This window comes from Hemicordylus capensis, chromosome 1, assembly GCF_027244095.1.
Source record: "Hemicordylus capensis ecotype Gifberg chromosome 1, rHemCap1.1.pri, whole genome shotgun sequence".
NCBI classification, from domain to species: domain Eukaryota; kingdom Metazoa; phylum Chordata; class Lepidosauria; order Squamata; family Cordylidae; genus Hemicordylus; species Hemicordylus capensis.
Window position 1 is genome coordinate 148574237 of NC_069657.1, and position 24658 is coordinate 148598894.

General features: G+C 47.2%; 1 protein-coding gene across 7 annotated transcripts in view; it reads left to right on the forward strand.

Moving 5' to 3' along the window:
- The window catches only part of ABCB6 (ATP binding cassette subfamily B member 6 (Langereis blood group)), a 64641-nt gene extending 41294 nt beyond the window's left edge, over positions 1-23347 (forward strand). For all 7 annotated transcript variants that reach the window (XM_053265951.1, XM_053265935.1, XM_053265942.1 and 4 more), the window contains 10 exons: positions 10335-10411; positions 11774-11837; positions 12464-12549; positions 13756-13813; positions 13996-14100; positions 18137-18311; positions 19229-19341; positions 19702-19796; positions 20810-20878; positions 21725-23347. In XM_053265951.1, coding sequence (XP_053121926.1) covers positions 10335-10411; positions 11774-11837; positions 12464-12549; positions 13756-13813; positions 13996-14100; positions 18137-18311; positions 19229-19341; positions 19702-19796; positions 20810-20878; positions 21725-22706 — 1824 coding nt within the window. In that variant the 3' untranslated portion in view covers positions 22707-23347. The remainder of the gene's footprint in view (positions 1-10334; positions 10412-11773; positions 11838-12463; positions 12550-13755; positions 13814-13995; positions 14101-18136; positions 18312-19228; positions 19342-19701; positions 19797-20809; positions 20879-21724) is intronic.
- The last annotated feature ends 1311 nt before the right edge of the window (positions 23348-24658 follow it).

Sequence of the window (24658 nt, forward strand, 5' to 3'; positions counted from 1 at the left end):
AATGGGCAACACCAGCGGTTAACAAAAAGCCTATGCCCGCAACTACACGTCTCTACTCCTTCCAACAAGAGACTTCCAAATTATTAAGAACACCTAGCACCGATGCGCCAATCACGCTACTGGTCACGGGCTCGTTAATCCCTAGAGACAGAGGCCTCCCTGAAGGACTTGTCAGAAAAGAAGGCAGAGTTTACTTTTAGAAGGGTTCATGACAATTCCTCTCTGGCCACACGTGCCTCTGCGGCGGCATCCATAGCCGCTAGAGCCAGCCTTTTATGGCTCAACGACTTGATTGACGAAGTGCCTCCTGAATCTCCTTACCTGAGACAGCAGCTGGTAAAATTACAGAGGGCACAAGCATTTATTGCAGATACTACCCTGGACTCCATCCGTTTCTCCTCCAGGGCTTCGGCGGCATCTGTAGTGGGCAGAAGGTACTTATGGCTGAAAGGGTGGCAGGCAGACGTCACTTCCAAAACAAACTTATCTGCAGTCCCATATGATAGTTCCAAGCTGTTTGGGGACTCTGCTCTGAAGGAGGTCTTACTACAGTCGAAAGATAACAGAAAAACAATGCCAACTGCTCCTAAAAAGGGGACAAGCCGTCATTTAAAAGACCATTTCAGCCCTTTCGTTCCTTCCGTCCCTCTTTCAGGGGGCGAGACAGAGACTTCAGAGGCCAAAGAGGTGCATGGCAACGCCAACGATTTACATCCAGAAATGCAAATAATCGACAAGCCTTTCTTCAGGGCAAACAGCATGGAAAACTCAATACTGACTCGGGGGATTCCAACCTGGGGGGTCGACTGTCATTGTTTCACCACATCTGGAAACGGACAGTGACAGACGCCTGGGTCCTGAGACTAATAGAGACAGGCTACAGAATAGAAATGGACTCCCTTCCTCGCCCCCAGTTCCTACCTACACCCCTCTATCGCTATTTTTCCAAACACGCCGACGTAACAGCGTCCATTCAACACCTACTGGACATAGGGGCGGTGGAAAGGGTGCCAGCAGGTCAAGAGGGGAGGGGAGTTTATTCTATTCTATTCACCGTTCCCAAAAAAAGACGGTTCAAAGAGAGCAGTGCTAGACCTAAAACACCTGAACAAGCACGTCAAAACCCAGAAGTTCCACATGGAATCTCTCCAGTCCATCACGGAATCACTACAAAGAGGAGACCTTCTCTCTTCTATCGACTTAAAGGAGGCATACCTGCACATACCTATCCATCCAGGCGTTTCCTACGCTTCAAGTATTCAGGAGTCGATCTACAGTACAAGGCTCTACCATTTGGCCTGTCCCCAGCTCCCAGGGTCTTCACCAAGGTCCTGACACCAATCATGGCCCACCTGAGACTACGGGGGGGGGGGGGGGGTTCCACGTTTTTGCGTACTTGGACGATCTTCTTGTAAAATCAAGATCCCCAGAGACAGCAGCAGTCAACCTAGCAGTGACTCTATCCACCCTGGAGCAACACGGGTTCCTCATAAACAAACAGAAAAGTTTCCTGACATCCACTCACAAGATCCAACATCTAGGGGTGGTCATAGATACCTTGCAAGGTCGACTCTTTCTACCAAAGGAAAGGATTCAAACGCTCATATCAGAAGTACAATCGGCCTTCCTCTTATGGGAAATCCCAGTACTATCCCTGGCAAGACTACTGGGGCTAATGGTCTCCACGCTGGAGGCAGTCCCTTGGGCGAGGTTCCACCTCAGGGAGTTACAGTGATTCCTTCTGAAGTTCCAACCATTCATCTCCAGGAAAAAGAACATATTGGTCCATATGCCATCCAGGGTCAGGATCTCGCTTCGATGGTGGAGTTCCATGCAGAACCTATCCAGAGGGAAGAGATTCCTAGAATTTCCGAGAACGATCGTGACGACGGACGCCAGCAACAGAGGTTGGGGAGCTCATTGTCTCCAATTCTCGGTCCAAGGCAAGTGGAGCCAGGAAGAACGGGACCACTCGGTAAATTTGCTGGAACTGAGAGCCATCAGGCTGGCACTTTTACATCTCCACGCCCAAGTGTCAGGACGGGGTGTGCTGATAAAGACGGACAATACAACAGCAAAGGCCCATGTCAACAGACAGGGCGGTACGAGGTCCAGGTCCCTGTATCAGGAATCAGTCCTCCTCATGTGTTGGGCAGAATGTCACCTGAAATCCATCGCAGCCCACCATGTGAAAGGGGACCTCAACTAAATTGCTGATTGGCTCAGCAGAAGGGATCTGCTCCCAGGGGAAGGGGCATTGAACATGCAAGTTTTCGAACAACTGGCACGCAGGTGGGAGACCCCTGTGGTAGACCTGTTTGCAACACCTCTCAGCGCAAAGATAAACAGGTACATCACCAGGTTCCACTGCCGGACGGCGGTGGGGACAGATGCCCTGTCCTGCCAGTGGCCAAGGGGTGTTCTGTGTGCCTTTCCCCCAATCCCACTGCTGACACGTGTCTTAAGGAGAATAAAAGGGCAGAGGTAATCCTAGTGGCCCCTTATTGGCCAAGAAGACCCTGGTTCACCGAGCTGGTTTCTCTAAGCATGGACAGGCCGTGGCATCTACCAGTCGGACCAGACCTTCTGCTCCAGGGACCAGTGTAGCACCCGAACCCGGCATAGTTTCAGCTAGCCGCATGGAGAATGAGCAGCGGCTGCTGAACGCACAAGGGCTAACGCAAAAGGTGGCTGCTACCATTCTAGCCTCCTGACGTCCGTCCACAAACAGGGTGTACCAATATACATGGAGGACTTTTCTCTGTTAGTCGTTCCAACATCGTGTGCCCAGGGGACAGGCCACCCTAAATCACCTTCTACAATTCCTACAGGATGGACTCTATAAGGGTCTACGACCAAACACACTCAGACGGCAAGTGGCATCCCTGGTACCACTCTTGACAGGAGAAGTGACAAAGGTCTCTATATCCCATCCTTTGCTAAAAAGATTTTTGAGGGGGGCTACGTTGCTATCGCCCCCAGTGGCGCACCGATTCCCTACATGGAATCTCAATCTGGTACTGAAAGCACTACAGCGTACACCGTTTGAACCCATCAGATCAATCTCTCTCAGGTTGTTGTCTATGAAGCTGGCTTTCCTAGTGGCCGTAACATCAGCAAGACGGGTGTCTGAACTGAGATCACTGTCTGCACATAAGTCTTACTGCATAATTTCAGAAGACGCTGCTCGTCTGATACCGGATCCATTCAGCCGTCCAAAGGTCCTGTCTGATTTCCATATGGCACAAGACGTATATCTGCCATCATTCTGCCCACGTCCGACGCACCCTCAAGAAAAGCTGTGGCATAAACTTGATGTGCGGCGCTGTCTGAAACGTTACCTTGCACGTTCCGCTGATTTTAGGAAGACAGATTCTCTCTTTGTGTCATATCTGCCAGCGTCTATGGGAGAAGCAGTATCTTCCAGAACGATTGCAAGATGGATCAGAGCCTGCATATCTCTGGCGTATGAGACTCAAAAGGTGTTCCCTCCTGAACACATATTAGCTCATTCCACGAGATCCATGGCTACATCAGCGGCTTTCGCAACTAACGCACCAGTTCAGGAAATATGTAAAGCGGCAGTCTGGCAGAATCCTTCCACTTTTATTAAACACTATAAACTAGATTTATATGCCTCCGCTCAGGCGGCCTTTGGGAGACGGGTGCTCCAAGGAGTTCTTCCCCAGAAGTAGAGCGTGATGTGGGTTCCCTCCCGGAGACGTACTGCTTGGGTATGTCCCAATGAGATGCCTTGATAGCAGCAACCGAGAATGGCGCATTGGTCACTTACCATGAAGGCTTCTTCTGGTTGCTGCTGTCAAGGCATCTCAGCCCACCCAAACTCTGCTTTGTGTGTGTGTGTGTGTGTGTGTGTGTGTGTGTGTGTGTGTGTATGTATGTGTGTGTGTGTGTATGTATGTGTGTGTGTGTGTGTATGTATGTGTGTGTGTATATATATGTATATATATATAAAATATTTTGCTCTACTCCAAGGGAAGATTATTGGGGAAACATTTCTAGGGGAACTCATGGTCATCTTGGACTCTTTTAGTCATGGGGTCACCTTATGTTTCCTGTGTTGTATCTGATGATTGTGTTCTATATGGTTATACGTACCTTCTCTGTTAACTTGTCCTATAAGAACTGGGGAGGGGTTATCCCCGTTAGTCTCTATAGGCTTTTCTATTAGAATTTACATAGTCCTGCCCAGGAGCATGTGACGAGAATAACCCAATGAGATGCCTTGACAGCAGCAACCAGAAGAAGCCTTCACAGTAAGTGACCAGTGCTCCGTTCCTGTGTGGCCATGTGGTACAGTTCTGGAAACCATGGCCTCCTAGGCCAGTATGGAGCTACCAGGGTAACCTGTGCTCAAGGGGTACCTTGAACTCTGCAAAGGAATCATGTCAGGAGTGGTGTTGGTGGGAACGCATAGAGAAGCTCCAAGGGCCACTCCGCTGACAGCGCGTCCACTGTCTCCACTTGTGGACAGGGGAAGAGGGTGAAGAATCTGGGTAGCGGTGTGTTGAGAGTCGATACAAATAAGTCAACCCGTGGTCTCCCAAAACGTGTGATCCTATGGAAGATCTTCTGGTTGACAGCCCACTTGCCTGGTAACAGTTGTTCTCAACTTAGCCAGTCAGCAATCAAGCTGAGGTCCCCTGGACATGGTGAGCCAGATTGATGTGAGATGATTCTCTGCCCAAGACATGATCAGCGCTGCCTCTGCTTGGATTGATCTTGACCTGGTGCTTCCTTACCTGTTTATGTGGGCCTTCACAGTTGTGTTGTCTGTTCTGACCAATGCATGCCTGTTGAAGAACATGTCGTCAACAGGACTTGTCCCCTTAGCTAAGCAGGGTCCACCCTGGTTGCATATGAAAGGGAGACTAGAAGTGTGAGCACTGTAAGATATTCCCCTCAGGGGATGGAGCCGCTCTGGGAAGAGCAAAAGGTTCCAAGTTCCCTCCCTGGCTTCTCCAAGATAGGGCTGAGAGAGATTCCTGCCTGCAACCTTGGAGAAGTCGCTGCCAGTCTGTGAAGACAATACTGAGCTAGATAGACCAATGGTCTGACTCAGTATATGGCAGCTTCCTATGTTCCTATGTCTCGGAATGGCAGTAATGCCAGATGAATGGCCCGCAGCGCCAACTAATTGATGCTGTGTATCGATTATGTCGTGGACCAATGTCCCTGGGCCGCTCTGCTTAGACAATGGGCCCCCCAACCAGTCTTGCTGGCGTTGGTCGTGATGATGACACAAGGTGGATCGAGGAATTCCCTTGCTTGATGAATATTGGCATCTATTAACCACCACTGGAGCGACTCCAGAGTCTGTTGAAGAACCGATAGTGTTATGTTGATCTTCTTGGTTCTTGGGTTCCTGAATTGGAGAAGGAATCACTGAAGAGCCCTCAAGTGGAATCTGGCCCAAGGTACAGAGTCCAGAGTGTCCACCATTAAGCCGAGGAGTCATGCTGAGGAGAGTAGCTTGGCCTCTCGAGCCCAAAGTATCTCTGCTACTTGCTTTTTTATAATTTGCACCCACTCTTCTGGCAAGTAGAGTCTGTTTCTGCGGGTATCTATCAGTACCCCAAGGTGCAAAATCTTGTATGACGGCACCAGGTGGCTCTTTTCCTTGTTTATGAAGAACCCATGCTGTTCTAAGGTATGTAGAGCGAGCCGACGGTCTCCTGATGCTGCAAGCATGGATGGGGACCTTAGAAGTAGATCATCCAAATAAGATAAAATGCATATTCCCTGAAGGCTCAGGTGTGTGATCAGAGGCGCCAGCACCTTGGTAAATATCCATGGAGCTGAGGACCGTCCAAAAGGAAGGGCCTTTTACCCCGCAGTATTTGAAGCATAGTAGGTGCTGACTATTGGGGTGTATTGGAACATGCACCCAATGCATCCCTCAGTATTTGAAGTGTAGTAGGCACCGACTGTATTGGGACATGCAAGTATGCCTCCTTTAGATCTATAGAAGCTAATAGGTCTAGGTGTCGCAAGGCTTCCATTATGGATTGAAGGGATTTCATGCAAAATCTGTACTTTGGAACCCACTAGTTCAGGAACTTCAACTCCAGTACTGCCCTGAATGATTTGGCCTTTTTTGGAACAGTGAATATGATTGAATAGATTCCCTTACCCTGCTGATAGGGAGGAACCAGCTCTATCGCACTTGTGGCCATCAAATATTGTATTGTGTGTAGTAAGCCTATGTGTTTGATAGGCCAACATGACCTTGGTGTGGGTATAAACCTGTTGGGAGGGGTGGTTGTCAGCTCTATAGTGTATCCTGTTGCAATTGTAGTTAGTACCCACTGATCTGTGGTAGTTTCCTGCCATTTGTATAGTTAAGTTGACAGCTGACATCCCAGACCCCCTATAGGTAAGTCATTGTTGCATCTGTGGTTTGGGTTGGTTTGAAAAACCCTGTCTATTCTGGTTGTACGCTCTAGCCCCTTGTTGCCTGTTCCATTGGGGGCGTTGGTGTCTAGAATCTCTGTCCCTCCCCCGAATGGAGGGTCGGAAAGATTGAAAGGGCTGATACTGAAATTGAAAGGTCTTCCTGGGCTTCCTGCTGCTGTGGGGCTGGAGGTAGAGGTATGGCCTTGTGTTTGTCCTTTGACTCCACCAGTACCTCCTTGAGAGCCTCTTCCCCAAAGAGCTTTACCGCATCATAGGGCACTGCAGTCAGATTTGTCCTAGATGCTGCATCCACTGGCCAGTGCTTCAGTTACAAGTTACGCCGTCCTACAACTGTAGCAGTAGAAGCCCTTGAAGAAAACCTTATAGCATCTAAGGCTGCATCTGAGATGCCTGAGCTTTTTGTATTTTAATAAGTTGATGTCTTAAGCTATATATGTCCAGTGGAGGATCCTGAATCAGATTGTCCAACCACACCACTCAGGCACAGGACAACATAGTTGCAGCCGCTGAAGCCCTAATAGATAGGGATGATGCCTCATTTGCCCTTCTAAATGAGGATTCTATTTTTTTAAAATCACTTTGATCTTTAAGTGCTGATTCCCCATCCCTGGGTAGCAGCCCCATTTAACAGGGCGACTACCGGTGCATCCGTAGGGGGCACTTTGAACATATCCGTTACCTCCTGTTGAAATGAATAATATTTATTGGCCACTGCTACGGATTTTTGGTTAGAGGTAGCCAGTAGCCATTCCTCCTTAACTGTGTCAGCGAACAGTTCAGGTAGGGGTGGAGCCAGTTCTCTGTTCTTTTGTTTGGGGGAAACAAGTGTTCCCTTAGTAGTGGGTGGTACAGACTCTGTAGGGGTTGAGGGCTGAAGCCCCAAGGGACTAATAGCCCTAGATACAAGGGGTGCAAAGTCCTCCTGAGCAAATAAATGTTGGGACAATGTAGATGCTGGGTTTTCCTGGCTATCCGACCATTCCCCCTCCTTGTCCAGTGGGTCCCATCCTGGATCCCCAGGTGGTGTCTCCATGGGTATAATAGGAACATTAATTGTTTCAGGTACAGTTCTTTGTATTATAATAGTAGAGCTGAGTGTGCCTGTATCAGGAGGCATGGGGAGCAAAGGCAATGGGGTACTAGGCATAGGATTGGGGGATTTTCCTCCAGACCCCCCCAGATGATTGCCCCCTATCCCTTCCATATTGGTAACAGCCCGCTGAGGAGATGAGTGATCATGTCTAGTTCCACTAGTGTGCTTTCTTTTGCATTTTGCCTTTCTGGGTGCATGACTCAGAGGAGGGGGAATGTCCCCTGCCCCTCTTCTTGCCCTTTTCCTCCCTTTGCATCACTCCCCTTAAGGACAAAGCCATCGTGTCCCTAATTCAATTTTGCCAAGTAGTGGGCATTTCCTTGGGAAGGCTGATGCTTTGTACAGTTTGGGAGCTAATTGGAGGGGTGTTCTGACTAGCCACGACACGGAGGGATCTCACCGGTGCTGCAGTTGATTCTCTCTATCCCAAAGAAGCAGCCTCCTTCCAATGCCTGGTTCCTGCTCCCTGGCAGTCCGTGGCTCTTCCCGCCAAAGAGGCACAGCTTTGGATAGCAGAAGCTCCTGACATTCCCACCAAAACTGCTGCACTGATGTTTACAGAGCCATTGACACTGGTGATGGAAATGGCGTATATTTGCTCCCTGGAGTCTGGCAGCAGTGGGAGTGAGGCTGAAGCCTGGCCCACGCTGACCGGCTCCGTTCTTCCCTGAACAATAGTCGAGCTCCATGTCATGAAGGCTAATAGTGAAGAACCCGGTCCGGCATCCTTCCCCGCGTTTAGAGAGGGACCCAATCCAGCATCCCCCATATCTTCCTGGCTGTGCAGCGTGGCCCTTAATGGTGGCAACACGACAAGCGGTGATCCCGGGGCTCTAGTTGAGAGTAGGAAACTCGCTCTGCTCCCTCCCCTTGACACTAAATATGCCTAATAGCCTGACGGCGCTCCATAGGCATACAGAGGGGAAATGGACGGAAGAAGAGGTGGGTTTGAGGGGGTGTGTGTTACACAGCGGTAGAGGATTAAAGGCAGGAATAGAATGGAGGCAAGGAGATAATGGCAACAAACAAAAAGAAAAAGTGAAGATTGAAATAACTATAATGTGATATAATATTTACAGTGAAGTTCTATGGAGATCTGCCTAGGAGCACAGCAAGACTAAAAGAACTGGGCGGGTTTATCCGTCCTGGGCTCTTAAGGCTAGTAACACTTTTTGATTAGTCCTGCCTGGGAGCACGTGGGAAGGATACCCAATCAGAGATGTCCTTGGCTCCAGGCAATGGAGAACCCTTGATTGTTTCCATACATGGTGGATCACAGATTGAGTGGTTTGATTTTGTGTAAAAAGAATATAGGTAGGAAGGGAGAATGTTAAGCAGCCCTTGTTGCTGCTACTTTTCCATTTTAGATCAGTCTTCAAGACTGCCTTCCAGTTAAAAAGAAAAAGAAATGGGGGAAAGAGACACACTATTCAGTGTCAAGCAGTGGCACCTCAAGACCTTTTGATGCCTGGAGTGAGATACCAAGTGCTGCCTCCACCACTGCCACCACCATCACCTCCTCCTTCCTCTCCTCACCACCACAACGAAGAGTCACTCTGTTTGTCTCCTAGGCCACCACTTTTCTCTTCCTCACATTTTCTTTTCAATTCTGTTACTTCCTGCTTTTCAAATACAAACATGTCAAGTAAGGTGGGGAAGGCAGTGACTCTGTCCTGCTGATACCAAGCCGGGTGGCAGTGGAGGCTGGAGGAGGACGTGGTGGCAGCAGCAATGGGATGGGTACGTGCAGAGTGAGTCAGCAGCCTCCTTTCTCTCTACCTGCTAATCCATCACCTGAGGCAACAGCCTCAAGTTGCCTCACAGCCAGGTCAGTCCTGGTCAGCCTGACCCTGAGAAGAGAGCTGGTCTTGTGGCAGCAAGCATGACTTGTCCCCTTAGTTAAGGAGGGTCTGCCCTGGCTGCATTTGAGACTAGAAGTATGAGCACTGTAAGATATTCCCCTCAGGATGGAGCCGCTCTGGGAAGAACATCTAGGTTCTAAGTTTAGGTTCTAAGTTCCCTCCTTGGCATCTCCAAGATAGGGCTGAGAGAGATTCCTGCCTGCAACTTTGGAGAAGCCGCTGCCAGTCTGTGTAGACAATACTGAGTGAGATGGACTTATGGTCTAACTCAGTATATGGTAGCTTCCTATGTTCCTATGTAATTAGACCTGATCCACAAGCAGGTTGACTGGTATCTTTTTTTGGTCCCGTTCAGAATTGAAAGTGACCAAAAGACGCTGTGGGGTGATCTCTGGAAGACTCAAAGTAGGAGTGATAAATATTTGCTCATACAGCACCATAGCTTCCTCCATCTTTGTTTCTAAAATCTGGCAACTGCTTGTCCAGTTGTGTATTATTTTCAGCTAGTGTCTCTTCAGGATGAGGATGAGATTCTTGGTGGTATGAAGTTGTTTATCTGTGTGCTTGATTCTTGCCCATTCTGATTGCTTGAAGCAGTTAAAAAAGGCCTGGCCAAGTGAGCTAGGAGGATAATTAATACTCCTGTTTGTAAAAGAGAGATTCCAATCTTTTTAAAAGCTGCTCCCTCTGCTAAAAATGCCCTCTTGATCTCACTGTGTTGAATTATTACAAGTCAGACTCCTTTCTTCCATTCTTGGGCAAAGGGCTTGAATGGGTGGTAGCAATCCAGCTCTAGATGTTTCTGGAGGAAAGTGATTATCTAAATCAGTTTCAGCCTAGTTCCCATCCTGGTTTGGAGAAACTGCTTTGGTCACTAATTTGGTATCACCACAGGGAGATGCCATCCCTGTGACTTTAACATGCATTTTTGTTCCCTCTAGGTAGGCGATTATGTTCTCTTTAGCACATATATCATCCAGCTATACACCCCGCTGAACTGGTTTGGCACCTATTACAGGTAATCTCATGGTTGGACTATTTTATTCTGTATTTCAATTAGCAACTGGGATGAGACAAAAAGGAGTAGGTTCGTGGCATTTGAGACAGAATAATTAAAATACTTCTTTCTGGACACATCCGGGTTTTTTTGGACATGAGAAATACAGGACTAAAATACAAAAGAAAAGCCCTTATATATAATGGTTTCTGAGGTCTCCTTATTCTTGCAGAGTGAATAGAAGAGACATTCATTAAGGACTGAAGTAACAGAAATAGGGTGACATTGATTAGTAGAGTGCAGTGGACAAATGTCAGTTTTGGTATCTTCTCAGATATGGGAATAAGAACAAAACTGCAGGAATGATTTTAAGACACAGTAAAACAAAAACAAAAACAGGACATTTTTAAAGCATGTGTATCCTGCCCTTTAGGACAAAGTCCTCCTGACAATCAAGAAAATGGATAAAATCACAGTATAATACAATAAAAGTTAAAAAAAGAAGAAGAAGAAGAAGAGTAGCCAATCCCAAATTACAAGCTAAAATCCAGAACAGCAGGGTTTTTCTGCCCACTTAATAAAAGAAAAGGAGGGAGGCTAGTATAATTGAGGAGGATCCTAAGCACTGCAGGAATGATGAACCCCAATCCTTTAAAAAGTGATTCTGATCAATTTCTGAATGAAAACTGAAGAATAAAAGAAAAGGATATGGGAAAAAGCACTGGATATGCTGCATATTAATAAAATATGACATCTACGTGAAGTGCAAATATGAAAACAGTATAATCATGGGGCAGGAACCCTTCCTTAGTTACACAACCATTTCTCTGCGGTGACCTGGTCATTCATTTGGAAGAATCTTAATTAAGAATAGAATGTTAAGTTCAATATGGTTTCTCAAGAATTGTTGGTATAGAGACCTAAAAGGTTGTTGTGGATGGTTTTTCTCTATGTTCCAGCAAACAGACAGTTTCTCTTGTTGTTGTTGCATGGATTCCTATTATACCTACATCAAAAACAACTTCCTCAGTTCTGGAAAACTTAATTTAAACTTGAACACCAAACCTTATTAATTGTGTATTTGTGTCAGAGAAGGTTTTCTTTTTCCTAAGAGTTTGCTTCCCCTTCCTCTGAAGCATCAGAGATGATCACAAAGGAGGTGTGATACCATTTAGTATGAACATGTGTTAAAGGTTTGGGAACATTTGCTGCTGGGGGGGGCATGACAGATGGAGTTTGCTTTCATCATTGAGGTCTAATTGACTGCCTTATTTGGAGTGTGAATCCCCTTCTTCTTCTTCCCTACCAGGGAGGGAATTGGATATTTCCTTACTCAGCCTACCATAATCTGGTTGTGAATGGAGGCTCTGTTTTCTTTTTCAGAATGATCCAGACCTCATTTATTGACATGGAGAATATGTTTGAGCTCTTCAGTGAGGAGGAGGAGGTAGGGAGAAGCCTTATTTATGCAATAGATCAGTAATGTTCCCCATCTCAGTTATTCTTCTCCCCACCCAAATGTACATACAGAACACTAGAACTCTGGCAACTTTGCATCTCTGTGTTTGTTCCCTACCTAGGTAGGGTTATTGGGCAGGAATAGAGCTGGAGTGGATATCCCTCATATTCTCTTTTATCCCTCATATTCTCCTTTTCTGCTTTAGGATCAACCTGAAAGGCTGCCTGATAACAAAATGAAGTTCCTCTTTACACAGTACATAAGTACTCTGTGGAACTCATGCTTTCAGGTTGTTGCGATGGACTATCAAAGGATTAGAGGACTTTATGGAATAGGTGGCCATTAGTCAAAAGTATCTTCAAAGACAGTGTGTCTCTGACTACTGTAATATTGGGGATGGTGAATGTTGCCACTGGGGCCTGGTTGTGAATTTTTCTGTAGTGTGTCTCCATTCCTCCATACTCTGTGGTTCTAGCAGCTCAAGGGATCCGTTCTTCCCAAATGAACTTCTTGGCCCCTTTGGGCTGAGTTGGCCTACCCCTACTGAAGCACAGGTGGCATGGCTAGCTGGGCTCAACTACTGCACAAGGTCTTACAGATGCGTTACTTTGCAGTTTAAGGATGAACCAGGTGTTGCAGAACTTCGGTTGACAGAAGGACTTGTGGAGTTTGAAAATGTCCATTTCGGCTATGTGGAAGGGTAAGAGGAAAGACAGGGTGGGATTGGTGGCAGTAGGCATGTGTCGTGGCTCTGTAAATGAAGGGTGGGACTAAATACTGAAAAAATTAAGATAGGTAGTGTGGGGAGTGAAAGTGTGCCTTACTAACAAAGGGATAGGGGTCAGTGGCTGTGTGCCAAGCCTCGGTGAGGGTCAGCTCTGACGCCAGAGACACTGCTGGCATGGTTCAAAATAAGCAAGGTTGAGTTTCAGAGTGGGTAGACCAGAATCTGAGGGCCAGAGAAAGGAGCAGAGTCAAAATCAGGCAGGAGTTGAGATACAGGGTGACAATGGAAGGCTGGGAGGTGCTAGAGTCAAAAATTAGACAGGAGTGGGTTGGCAGGGCTGGGCTGGAGTCTAGAGCAGCTACTCCATCTGATGAGTTGCTCCAGCTGAGGAGCTAGCACTGAAACTAGAGCTTTAGGGCTTGGGGTGCTAGAATGGGCCCTTCCTTAGCTGACGGGTCTTGCAGCCTGGAGCTTGGTCCAGGAAGTGGGCTTTTAGTAGGAATAGAGGGATAGTGGCCCAAGGATAGAGTATTGTGGCCTGACTTCTGTGAGTCTGGTTTAAGTCACACCTGGCACCTTTCAGTGTGGGTGGGGTGGGTAGAGTGAGTCCTATGGCATCTAGTCGGAGTCACCCACTCTTGCTAAAATTGTGCCAGCAGAATTCTTCCAAGGGAGATAAACGTCTTGAGAGTGGAAACCTGCTTAGCAGCTGTGCGCGATCTAAAACCAGTGGGAATGGCGGAGGAGTGGTGGAGGGAATTGACTTATCCCTTTGAGAGAAACTGGGCCCAACAGAATGTGATGCTGACAGCCTCTCCCCAGCCCTGCTAATAAATCCTGCTCTTCAGTCATCCACCTCCCACATCCCTTTGCACAGATGTTTCATGCAGCCATCCTTCCCACTGTTACTTGTAGATTCTGTTTCTGGTAGAAGAGCGAGGGTGGGGAAAGTAGACTGAGAGAAGGAGGTGTGTGTGTTTTCAGGAGGGGTGTTCCTTCACACTTTCACAGAAGCTGCCATGCCATTGCCTGTGCAAATAACCTGGAGTGTGTTATGGACCTTAGCATTTGGAAGGAGGTGGGGTAAAGGAGGGTGATGTAAGATGCCAGTGGCCTCAGCAGGATGGTGAGGGGTTTGAGAGGTTACTGACTCGATTATTTTGTTCATTCTTCCAATAGGAAGGAAGTTCTGCATGATATTTCCTTCACGGTGATGCCTGGGCACACCCTAGCACTGGTAAGAGGAGATAAACAGCTCTGTAGTGACTAATGATATTTCCTGATAACCCCACACCCACTTTTGCCTCTTGTGCAATGGAGAGCTGTGACCCTCATCAGAAGCTGGACCTTGGGACTTCTTCCTGCTTACCCTATCTTCCCACAGACCCTTCTGACACCCCCTGTCTTCTCACTACCTAGGTGGGACTCTCTGGCTCAGGAAAGACCACAATTATTCGCCTTCTGTTCCGCTTCTATGATGTGTGGGGAGGCTGCATCCGGATTGATGGACAGGACATCTCCAAGGTAGTTAGACCATTGCACTGAGGTGTCAAATCGTGGGTCATCCACCAAGAACAGGGAATGAAAAGAAGGTTCATGGCGTGGGGATGTGTGGAAGGGTGAGGGCTGTACCCAAATATGTGGGGTCTCTTGAAAGAGGCAGGTATCATTGAAATTAAAGTCCCCAGCCTAATGTAGCACAACAGGTTAATGCAGTAGCTCCACTATGAAATTTGGGATACCCACATCTGGAATAGGCTGGACAGTTCTGATCACCCCAGTTCAAAACAATATTGTAGAAGTGGAGAAGGCATAGGAAAATGGTCAGCAAAAACAACAGTGTCTTTTAATGGTACCTTAAATACTAACACATTTGTTGCAGGATAAGCTTTTGTAGACTACAGTCCATTTCATCAGATGCATGAAGTGATATCCTTAGTAGTAATCATCGTACAACAACAACAACAAATATTTATATACAGGTCAGAATCCTTTATCCAGACTTCTGAAATCCGGAAAGCTCCAAAATCCGGACACCATGCGCACAGAGAGAGAGAGAGAGAGAGAATGAATGCTTGTAGCTGCAACCTCCTCCAGTTTGCGGGAGTGATACTGCCCTTGATTCCTCAGCTCATTAGCGATCCTTATCTCTTCCCCTCAGGCTTTGCTATCTGCCTTTTGTCCACTGCCCTCTTAAGCTTCACTCCCAGCAGGAGGGAAGGAAAGGAAAGGGGGGGAGGGGGGATCCGAAAGAAGGTTTGTTTTTTTTAAAGGTATATATACATAAGAGTTTAGGAGATAACAGGGGCAAACAGATGAGTGAAGCTCTAGCAGAATAAACACGAACAAACAGGAATAGATGAGAAGAGAAAGAGAGAAATGCTGGCTTCAGCAACGAGAAGAGCCCTCCTTCAGGGCAGAGCCAAGCCAGTTTTGTGAATGGGATTGCACTGCCAGTCACACGCTTCTCAAGCCAGTCTGAGAGAGGGGAAGGAGGGGTATAGTATAGTATATTAAATAAAACCTTAAAAAAAAAAACCAACCAGTAACCTTTCATGCCCAAGATAGCTCATTTATGAAAATATTCCAAAATCTGGAAGAATCCAAAATCCGGAACACCTCTGGTCCCAAGCAGTCCGGATAAAGGATTCTCGACCTGTACTACTCTTCAACAAAAGTGCTCAAAGCAGGTTACACAGATTAATCGTTAGATAGATGGCTCCCTGTCCCAAGTATAGAACAGGGTGTATGTCTGTACAGATATCTGTATATGTCTCTACCCTGTCAGGCAGGTATTAGGTACATGGACCTAAAGACAAAAAAACCTCTGGAAACAGGAGAGTTTAAAAAACAAACAAACCAGGAAATGCAAGAGGCCTTATCTAGTGACAAGCTTAGAAGTGTTTTGGGGTTCTCTCTATATATACCTATGTCTCTGTCTGTGTGTATGTGTATCTACCTAATGAGGATTACACTTCACACATCTGATGAAGTGAATTGGTTAGCTATAAGGTACCACAAGACTCTCTGTTTTTCTTCCTGCTATAGATTAACATGGCTACCCTCCTGGAAGTGAAATTATCAGGAGATTAGAGCGTTTTCCTTTTGAGAGAGCAAAGCTAAAGAGACTGAGGCTTTCTAATTCAGAAAGAAAATGAAAAATGAAGGGGTACATGGAATAGTATCTCTCAGAAACACTTGGAGTCATCCAATGAAACTGACTAGCAGTTGTGCCAAGATAAACAAAAGAAAGCATTTCTACATGCTACATTTAGTTTGTCACGGTAATTGCCACAAAATGTGGTGATCACTTCTCACTTCAATAGTGTTATCTGAAGGATTAGGCATGGATATTTAGTGATAAATAGAGAAGAATCTCTGCACCTGAAAGCAGTATATCTGTGACTGCCAGCACTGGAGGTGAGCACTAGGGATGCCTGTCTCCATTAGGCCCTGCTTGTGAGTTTCCCCAGGGGCCTCTGACTGGGTAGTGTTGCAGATAGAGTGCTGGATTAGATTGACCTTTGCTGTGGTCTAGTGAGGCAGTGCTTAAGAAGTAGCAAATAGTAGCAGGAAAGAGATTTTATCTTGGACCTAAAATGGGGGCAAGAGGAAACTAGCTGGACACTTTGAGAGACTTGCATTTTACAACGGCTTTGGGTAGTCGGGAGGTACAGGGGAGAGCTAAGGTAATTAAGGCCTGAAAACCCTTCTGAGAGCACAGTTTTTGCATAAGTTGTGCAAATTGTGTGCAGGGGAGAGCAGTTAGAAAATAAACCTTTTCTTAGAAACCTAGTGTTGGGTACTGAAGGATTTTTGGTTATGCAAAAAGGGAGAGGAAAGGAATCAGTAGTGTGGAATTCAAGCCAGGCACTTGAGAAACTAGGCTTTAACAAGGAGGGTGGATTCACTAGTGTGATATTCTTATAGAGAGCAGGTAGGATCTTGCATCCTCCAAACCAGACCAACAAGTGTGCCACAAGTCAAGTCCCAAAGCAAGAGATAGTTTCATTGTAATGCATGCTACTGTAAAGCAGTAGCTGGAATATTTTGTTGATAGCAATAGCACTTACATTTATATACTGCTCTATAGCCGGAGCTCTCTAAGCGGTTTACAATGATTTAGCATATTGCCCCCAACATTCTGGGTACTCATTTTACCGACCTCGGAAGGATGGAAGGCTGAGTCAACCTTGAGCCCCTGGTCAGGATCGAACTTGTAACCTTCTGGTTACAGGGCGGCAGTTTTACCACTGCACCACCAGGGGCTCTGAGTAAGAACCTTGATCTGGGCTGCATGGTCCAGAGGACATGAAACTATACTTAAAACATTCTGTATAGGACATGAAGCCAGACAGGATTGCTTTCTCCTAGCAGTCTTTTACAGAATGTACTAGGCATCTGTGTGTACACACGCATGCTTCTCCTCCCATTGCTCAGGACTTCTGCTGCTCTGCCCCAGCAGCTTAATCTCTGGTTCATGTTTGCTGCCCCCAGCAAAGCAGAGAAGTGTGATTCTACTTAGAGATGGATGAAAGGGTTGTGCTGGGCACAGCTGCAGTATGCCTCCCCGCCTCCTCCCTTGGCCACCCAGACTCACTAGGGAAGGGTACAGGATATTTGGGAGAGAGATTCCTAGGTGCCCCATCTGGGCACCAGGATTTCATGGGAATCGGAGGGGGGTGGCATGTGGAGGGAAGATGGAAGAGCAGCTGCTTCTTTCATGTCTGTTCCAGCTGTTTGATGTCTGGTTTTTGAATATGTGTGGTTCCACCTACCCACCCCCTGAGTTGTCATCCCCCCCACCAAATCGTTTTGCCTATCCTGCAGTGTCCTGTTTAGCTGGTCATTGAACAGAATGTCTAGCGAATAGCACAAGGATTGACAGATAATGGTTTTTAAGAGAGCGGAAGATGATCTGAGAAAGGCATCACCTCCCATAGTGCACAAACACATTTCTTTTGTTTTACTGTCTCCTCTGGTCAAACATGGTTCTTGCCTAACCACCCCCCAGCCAGATTTTTCAAACAATAACCAAAAAAAGACCCTACAAAACCTATTTACCAGAGGCAACAGTATTCATCCTTCTGCCAGAGTGTCTTGAACTCTCAGGGGTGGAGGGGAACCTATCATTGATCTCCAGCCCTTCTCCCACTACCCCCACATAACAAGAGACTGAGTAAGAACCTTGATTTGAGTGCTTTAGTGCCTGGCAATAAAAATATTAACCCCTAGCCTGTATCCTGCACTGAAAAGATAAAGGCTCTGACATTCTGAGAATGACCAGCTTGCTCTGGACTCCTAGACTTGCCAGAACACGTAATTCTCTCTAAGCTGGGCTTTGTGAAGCTTCGTAATGGAGGGTTTGTCTCTGCAACAAAGTGGAGCCCTGGCCAGTCAGAGCAACGGTATGTTCTAAGCAACTACTTCATGCTAAGCTCACCGTAAGACTGTGGTAGAATTGCATTGGCCAGAGACATCAGCCCTATTCCAAGCCGTAACCTGAGCATGTGAGCTTTCTGTCTCTCAACCCCAACCTTCCATCTCCCAATGCCCACAGGTAAAGCAGTCCTCAGTGCGTGCCCACATTGGTGTGGTGCCTCAGGATACTGTTCTCTTCAATGATACCATCCGCAACAACATCCGCTATGGACGTGTTGACGCCACCAATGAAGAGGTGACAGAGGCAGCTGTGACTGCTGAAATCCATCAACGGATCATGAGCTTCCCTGATGGTAAGGGCTGTATTCACTAAAGGTAAAATGTGCCGTCAAGTCGATTTCGACTTCTAGCACCCACAGAGCCCTGTGGTTGTCTTTCATAGAATACAAGAGGGGTTTACCATTGCCATCTCCCGTGCAGTATGAGATTATGCCTTTCAGCATCTTCCTATATTGCTGCTGCCCGATATAGGTGTTTCCCATAGTCTGGGAAACATACCAGCAGGGATTCAAACCGGCAGCCTTCTGCTTGTTAGTCAAGCATTTCCCCACCGTGCCATAAAGCCTCCAGCCTACCCTCTAGGCTACTGTAGACCCCCAGATGATTATACCTGGAAGCGTTCTTTCCGGAGACATTGTCCCTCTTTCTTACTCTCTCCTCTCCAAGCCAATGATGCTAGCTTTATTGGGCTTCCAGGGGGAGTGTGGACTGTCACAATGTTAACTGTTAAATAGAAAAGTGTTTTGCTCTAAGTTAACATGAGCATAGCCTGTAAATGGCATTACAGTTAATGTTAGCAAAGTCTGTGACTGTATTCTAGAATTAACATCAGAAAGGCCTGTGACAATCCAGCCTATGCCTGCCTCTGGAAGCCCACTAGGAGCAGTTGAATGATAGAGGCCCAGGCCAATGAGAGATGCAGGATTGGCTCCTAAGGCTAGCTATTCAGAGCTCTCCTATCCCCTCATCCTTTTTTCTTTTCTTTTTTTTTTAAGGTGCCCTGTCCAATAGTTTGGAGTTGCTAGAAGTGTATGTGAGAGGCCAAATCTCCCTTGTTTGTAGGCCTGGGAGCCACAGTGAGATGCTACAAGTGGCTAAAGATTTGTGGCACTGCCCAAATGGCAGAAGTCACAGATTAGCACCTAGATGGTCACCCTCCCTTGTACAGCATGTTTTTTTCTCCCCCTTACTGGCTGCTTGTGCCTGGCAGGTTATGAAACACAAGTTGGTGAGCGAGGTCTGAAGCTCAGTGGTGGGGAGAAGCAGCGAGTTGCCATTGCCCGGACCATCTTGAAGAACCCCCAGATCATCCTCTTTGATGAGGTAAATAATATAATAAAGAATATCCTCCTTCTTTTCCAGTTCCTGCCCTTTGCCCCATCTATATGTACTCTCCTTTCCTAGAAATTGGACCCTATAAATGATTGGGAGAAAGGCAAAGCCTTGTCACATTGAATCTGGAAATCTTCATCAATCTCCATGCTTGTCTCTGGCTGGAAACCTCATTTCCTGTGTCACTTGAATCCATTCTTACTTTTCCCTCCTGAGTTCTGTTTAGCAGTGGCAATCTCCCAAAGGGCATCTTTCAGCTCTTTGGCATAGGCAGTTGGTGTCAGAATTCAGGACCTTCCCTTCTCTACCCACCATGGTGCCACAAGCTGCCACTGTATCTGGATCTTACAGGCGACATCATCACTGGACTCAAAGACGGAGAGGAATATCCAGGCATCCCTGGCCAAGGTGTGTGCAAACCGCACCACCATCGTTGTTGCTCACAGGTAATATTTGAGCTTGGGTGATCCAGTGAAATTGAATGGCACTAGATGTACTTCTTCACAAAATGAATATGTGGATTTTGCTGCCATAAAGTATAGTGATGCCTCAGAGAGGAGAGGTCCGTCAGTGGCTATTAGTTGTAATGGCTAGATGGAACTTTGATGTTCAGAGGCAGTATTCCATTTCTAGCCACTGTGATAGGATAACAGCTGCTGCTGGGAGAATACTGCACTCTTTACATTAGTGACGTCAAATGCAGTTCCTCAGTTACTTATGGCTCCCTGCAGACTTAGAGCTCCTCTGCCATGCTGTAACTGCACTCGTTAAAATGTTAAGAAAAGGCTTGACTATGGGTTCAGTCCACATTGGGATCAGTGAGACAGAAGTCCTTCACTGGCTCCTTAAATTCCTCTGGTTTCAATGTATACCTTCTCTGGATTACAGCCTTCTGAGAGAAGCTCAGCATAACCAACAGGATTTCTGCTGGATCTGAGCAAAGAATACTATTTAAAGACTAGTGCTCAATGATGTTGTCTTAAGCCATTTCAGGGTGCAGGGAGTGACTCTTGGAGCTGTTTTTCTGTTGTATGTAGCAGCAAAGGAGGCCATCTGGAGCTTCCTTAGTTTGAATAGTGGTTGGGTTATCTGGTTCTCAGTAGTTTGCCGTTCAGCTCCTTCTCATATCCTGAGTCAGACCATGGGTCCATCCAGCTCCCCCAGCCCTACCTGCAGTGCCAGGAATTAAACCTGGGACTTTCTGCATGCAAAGCAGGTGCTCTCCACCAAGATATAGCCCCCTTTGACTGCTTTGGAGCAGCATCGTAAATCTGTGTAGTGATCCTAGGACTGATCTGAGGTGCCAAGGCCTAGGTCCATTCTGTGCACTCCAGGTGGAGTATGGTATTGGGTGCCATGGGTGCCCAATTATGTTCTGGCCTCTTGGTAATTAATGACCTTCATGATTGTGCAACCAGGATCATTAGTTAAAGGCAAGCCACTGGTTTTTTGTTTGCAGACTATCCACAGTGGTCAAGGCTGATCAAATCCTAGTCCTCAAGGATGGCCGAGTGATAGAGCGAGGAAGGTAAGCTGCTGCCTGTGACCGGAGCTGTATGTGTTCCATGCCAACAACAATTGCAACTCTGCAGGCAATCCAAATTCTGCTGGATTCTGTGTCCTGTCTAAATTATTCGTGTTACATAGCTTATTTTGCATAACTCATTCTAGTTTTGCTAGTTATGGGGATTAGTAAGGACCCTGGAGCCCTGCACCTAACAGCTGGAAGTCTTATTCAGTCACTTTCTGGCTTCTGAGATTTCAGCAGGTCTGTTGCCTCCACCCACTTCCAAGCATATCTTTACAGCCATAAGGACTAGAAATCCACTTTTTTTAAAAAGAAACAAACAAAATAAGCATTCTTGTTGCACAAAGATTTAGATGTGCTGTGAATAACAGGTGAAGGGCAGGCTGGGACTGGGACCAGAGGGCTATGACATGCTGTGCTTTTCCTGCACTCCCACAAAATTCTAGCATCTATGTAGCCCTGTCTGTGCTCCTCTTAACCCAGCTCCAACTGGAGATACTTTTCCTATGGGGAGAAGGAACACTAGATGTATTACAGTCTGTCCTATCACCCATCAGGCCATCTCCTTCAGGGGAGGAAAAGCAAAGGCACATCATATCATCCAAACTCAAACTTTCCCTGTCTATTCCCCTTCAGAAATCCCAGCCTCCACTTCCTATTGGTCAGCCTATGGCAACCCCTTTATAGCTGCCTGGGTGGTGTAAGAACAGCCGCAGGATGTCCCTTTATCTGTTACGATAGTTCCACCGTGGAGGTGGAAAACAGTCTGTCTCTGCATGCTTCTTTCTGACTCACAGGGGGATCTTCCATGGAGTCTTTGGCATAAACTATCTCTGTATTTTGCAGGCATGAGGACCTGATGAATAAGGGTGGCCTCTACACTGACATGTGGATGCAACAAGGAGCTGACAGGTCAGATGCAGAGAGCAAACGCAGTGCTTATTCAGAGCCAAGTATCAAACGAGGTGCCCCTAATGAGCTAGTCAAGCAAGCCAGCCAGCCAGGCTCTGCAAAGAACACTCTTAGCACTCTGCCGGTGGCAGCAAGTGCCAAAGAGAGCACTCTCCGCGCTGAGTCAGCAGCAAGTGCCAAAGAGAGCACTCTCCGCGCTGAGTCAGCAGCAAGTGGCAAAGAGAGCACTCTCCGTGCAGCATCAGAGGCCAGTAGGAAGACCCACAGTGATGTGTCAGAGACAGGTAGCAAGAGTATCTATGGTGACGTGTTGGAGACAGATAAAGAGGGCGTCTATGGCGACGTGTTGGAGACAGATAAAGAGGGCGTCTATGGCAACGTGTTGGAGAGAGGTAACGAGGGTGTCTATGGCGACGTGTTGGAGACAGGTAACAAGAGCATTTATAGCAATGTGTCAGAGAGAGGTAACAAGAGCGTCTATAGTGATGCATCCAAGACAGCTAGCAAGAGTGCATCTAGCGACGTGTCGAAGGCGGCTAGCAAGAGTGCATCTAGCGACGTGTCGAAGGCGGCTAGCAAGAGCGCGTCTAGCGACGTGTCGAAGGCGTCTAGCAAGAGCGCGTCTAGCGACGTGTCGAAGGCGTCTAGCAAGAGCGCGTCTAGCGACGTGTCGAAGGTGTCTAGCAAGAGCGCGTCTAGCGACGTGTCGAAGGCGGCTAGCAAGAGCGCGTCTAGTGACGTGTCGAAGGCGGCTAGCAAGAGCACATATAGCGATGTGTCGAAGGCGGCTAGCAAGAGCACATATAGCGATGTGTCAGAGAAAAGTGCCAAGAGCAGCACCTCCACTGAAACACCAGAGACAAGTAGTGAACGGACCAGCAGCACTGCATCACAGGAAGCCGACAGCGATGTGTGATAGCTAAGCAACAGGAAGAACTACTGAGCAGCCTATAGAGAGATAAATAGCTTCTGCAAGATGTAGTTTGGTGCCAAAGGGATAGCTGCCACCTCGCCATTATATTTGTGACTTTCTGTGGCAAAATGGGAGAAGGCCAGGGCACACAGTACACCCATCAAGTTAGGAATGTGGTCATGGAGATCAAACTTGAAGAATGCTGGACTTGCAATTCCCAGCATGCACTGCTCTTCATCAGTGAGGTAGCTTTCATGCTAGAGCAACCTATGTTGGAACTGCTATCCCCCAGGCTGCTGTCAGTGATCCAGGAAACCTTGTTGCTTTGTGATCTACTTATACTGTCAGTAACTGGTGATGGGCCAACTGGGACCAGGGCCCCAGGTCTGAATGGCATCCAGTGTCACTATGCCCTACTGTTCACACTGGCAACTAGCTGTCTTTGCAAAGATGAGCATGGGGGAAAGAGGGTGTGTGTGTGTGTGTGTGTGTGTGTGTGTGTGTGTGTGTGTGTGTGTGTGTGTGTGTTACCAGTGATTTGTAAATAACTGCAGATAATGCCTGAAGAATGGCTGTGTGTCTGTAGGTTCTGGTTTTGAGGTGTCTGTTTTAATTTTCATAAACTCTCAGTGTTTTTAGATCCATCTATGGATCCAGTGTGGTCAGTTTCATCTGTAGAGGGGAAGGGCTAGAAAGAGTGATGCTGACTGCCAAGATAGGGCTCCTCCTCAACTTTCACACTAGTGCGAAGTAACTGATCAGTGACTCTCAAACTATATAAGGACTTTCACACAATCATCTGGGGGTGGTTTGTGGGAGGGAAGAGTTCCTACCTCATTCCTGGCAGATGAGTAGAGCCTCTGCTTGACTCTGCTAACTCACCGCACACACAAACACTGTAGCTGCAGGCTCTATTATTGCCCCAGGGAGCTGGGTTCTCCGCAGATCAAGGGAGGAATTCTGCAATGCACTGTGCCCCCAGTAGAGAGGAAGCCCTCAGTACACCAGTAATTCTCTCCTGACTGACACGTATAGCTGCAGAGCTCTCTGACAAACATGGCTGCTGGCTGATAGGTAGGTCTTAAAGTGGGGATTTCAGCACATGATCGGCTGACCAAAGTGGGGCAGCTGCTATTCTTGTACTGCCTCAGTAAAAATCAAGGTAAAGAAGTTGGGCTTTCCACATTGGGTTTGGAAGAAGCTCCTGAGAAGACAAGGCTCAGACCAGGGGAGGCAGCAAACTTTTATTTTCTTTCCTAAAGAAGAAGGCAAGCAAGCAAATAAATAAATAGGATCATAGGAAGCTGCCATATACTGAGTCAGATGATTGGTCTATCTAGCTCAGTATCATCTTCACAGACTGGCAGTGGCTTCTCCAAGGCTGCAGGCAGGAATCTCTCTCAGCCCTATCTTGGGGATGCTGCCAGGCAGGGAACTTGAAATCTTCTGCTCTTCCCAGAGAGGCTCCATTCCCTGAGGGGAATATCTTACAGTGCTCACACTTCTAGTCTCCCTTTCATATGCAACCAGGGTGGACCCTGCTTAGCTAAGGCGACAAGTCATGCTTGCTACCACAAGACCTGCTCTCCTCTGGTCTTGTGGTATAAATAAAAAAACAAGGGGGGAAGGACAAGGTAAGTTTGTTGGGCCTAGTCTCTTCTCGGGTCTGATTTCTGGCTGGCTAGGGGTTTGTTTTTGACAGGGTAGTTTCTGTTTCAGTTGTGCCTAGAGAGACAGTGGGTGGGGATTAGCATCAGTGAATCACACAGCTTATGGGAGCGGCCACGTTTCTGAGGAGGCTCAGTTTGGAAGCAGTTTTTGAGAAGACAAGACTTAGACCAGGTGAGCTTTGACCAGGTGAGCTTTGCTACCCAGAGCTTACTGAACAGGAGTTTGCTACCAAAGGAGTTTTGTGTGGAGTTTAGTGGGGAAGTGTGCAGTGATAAAGTAGCCCC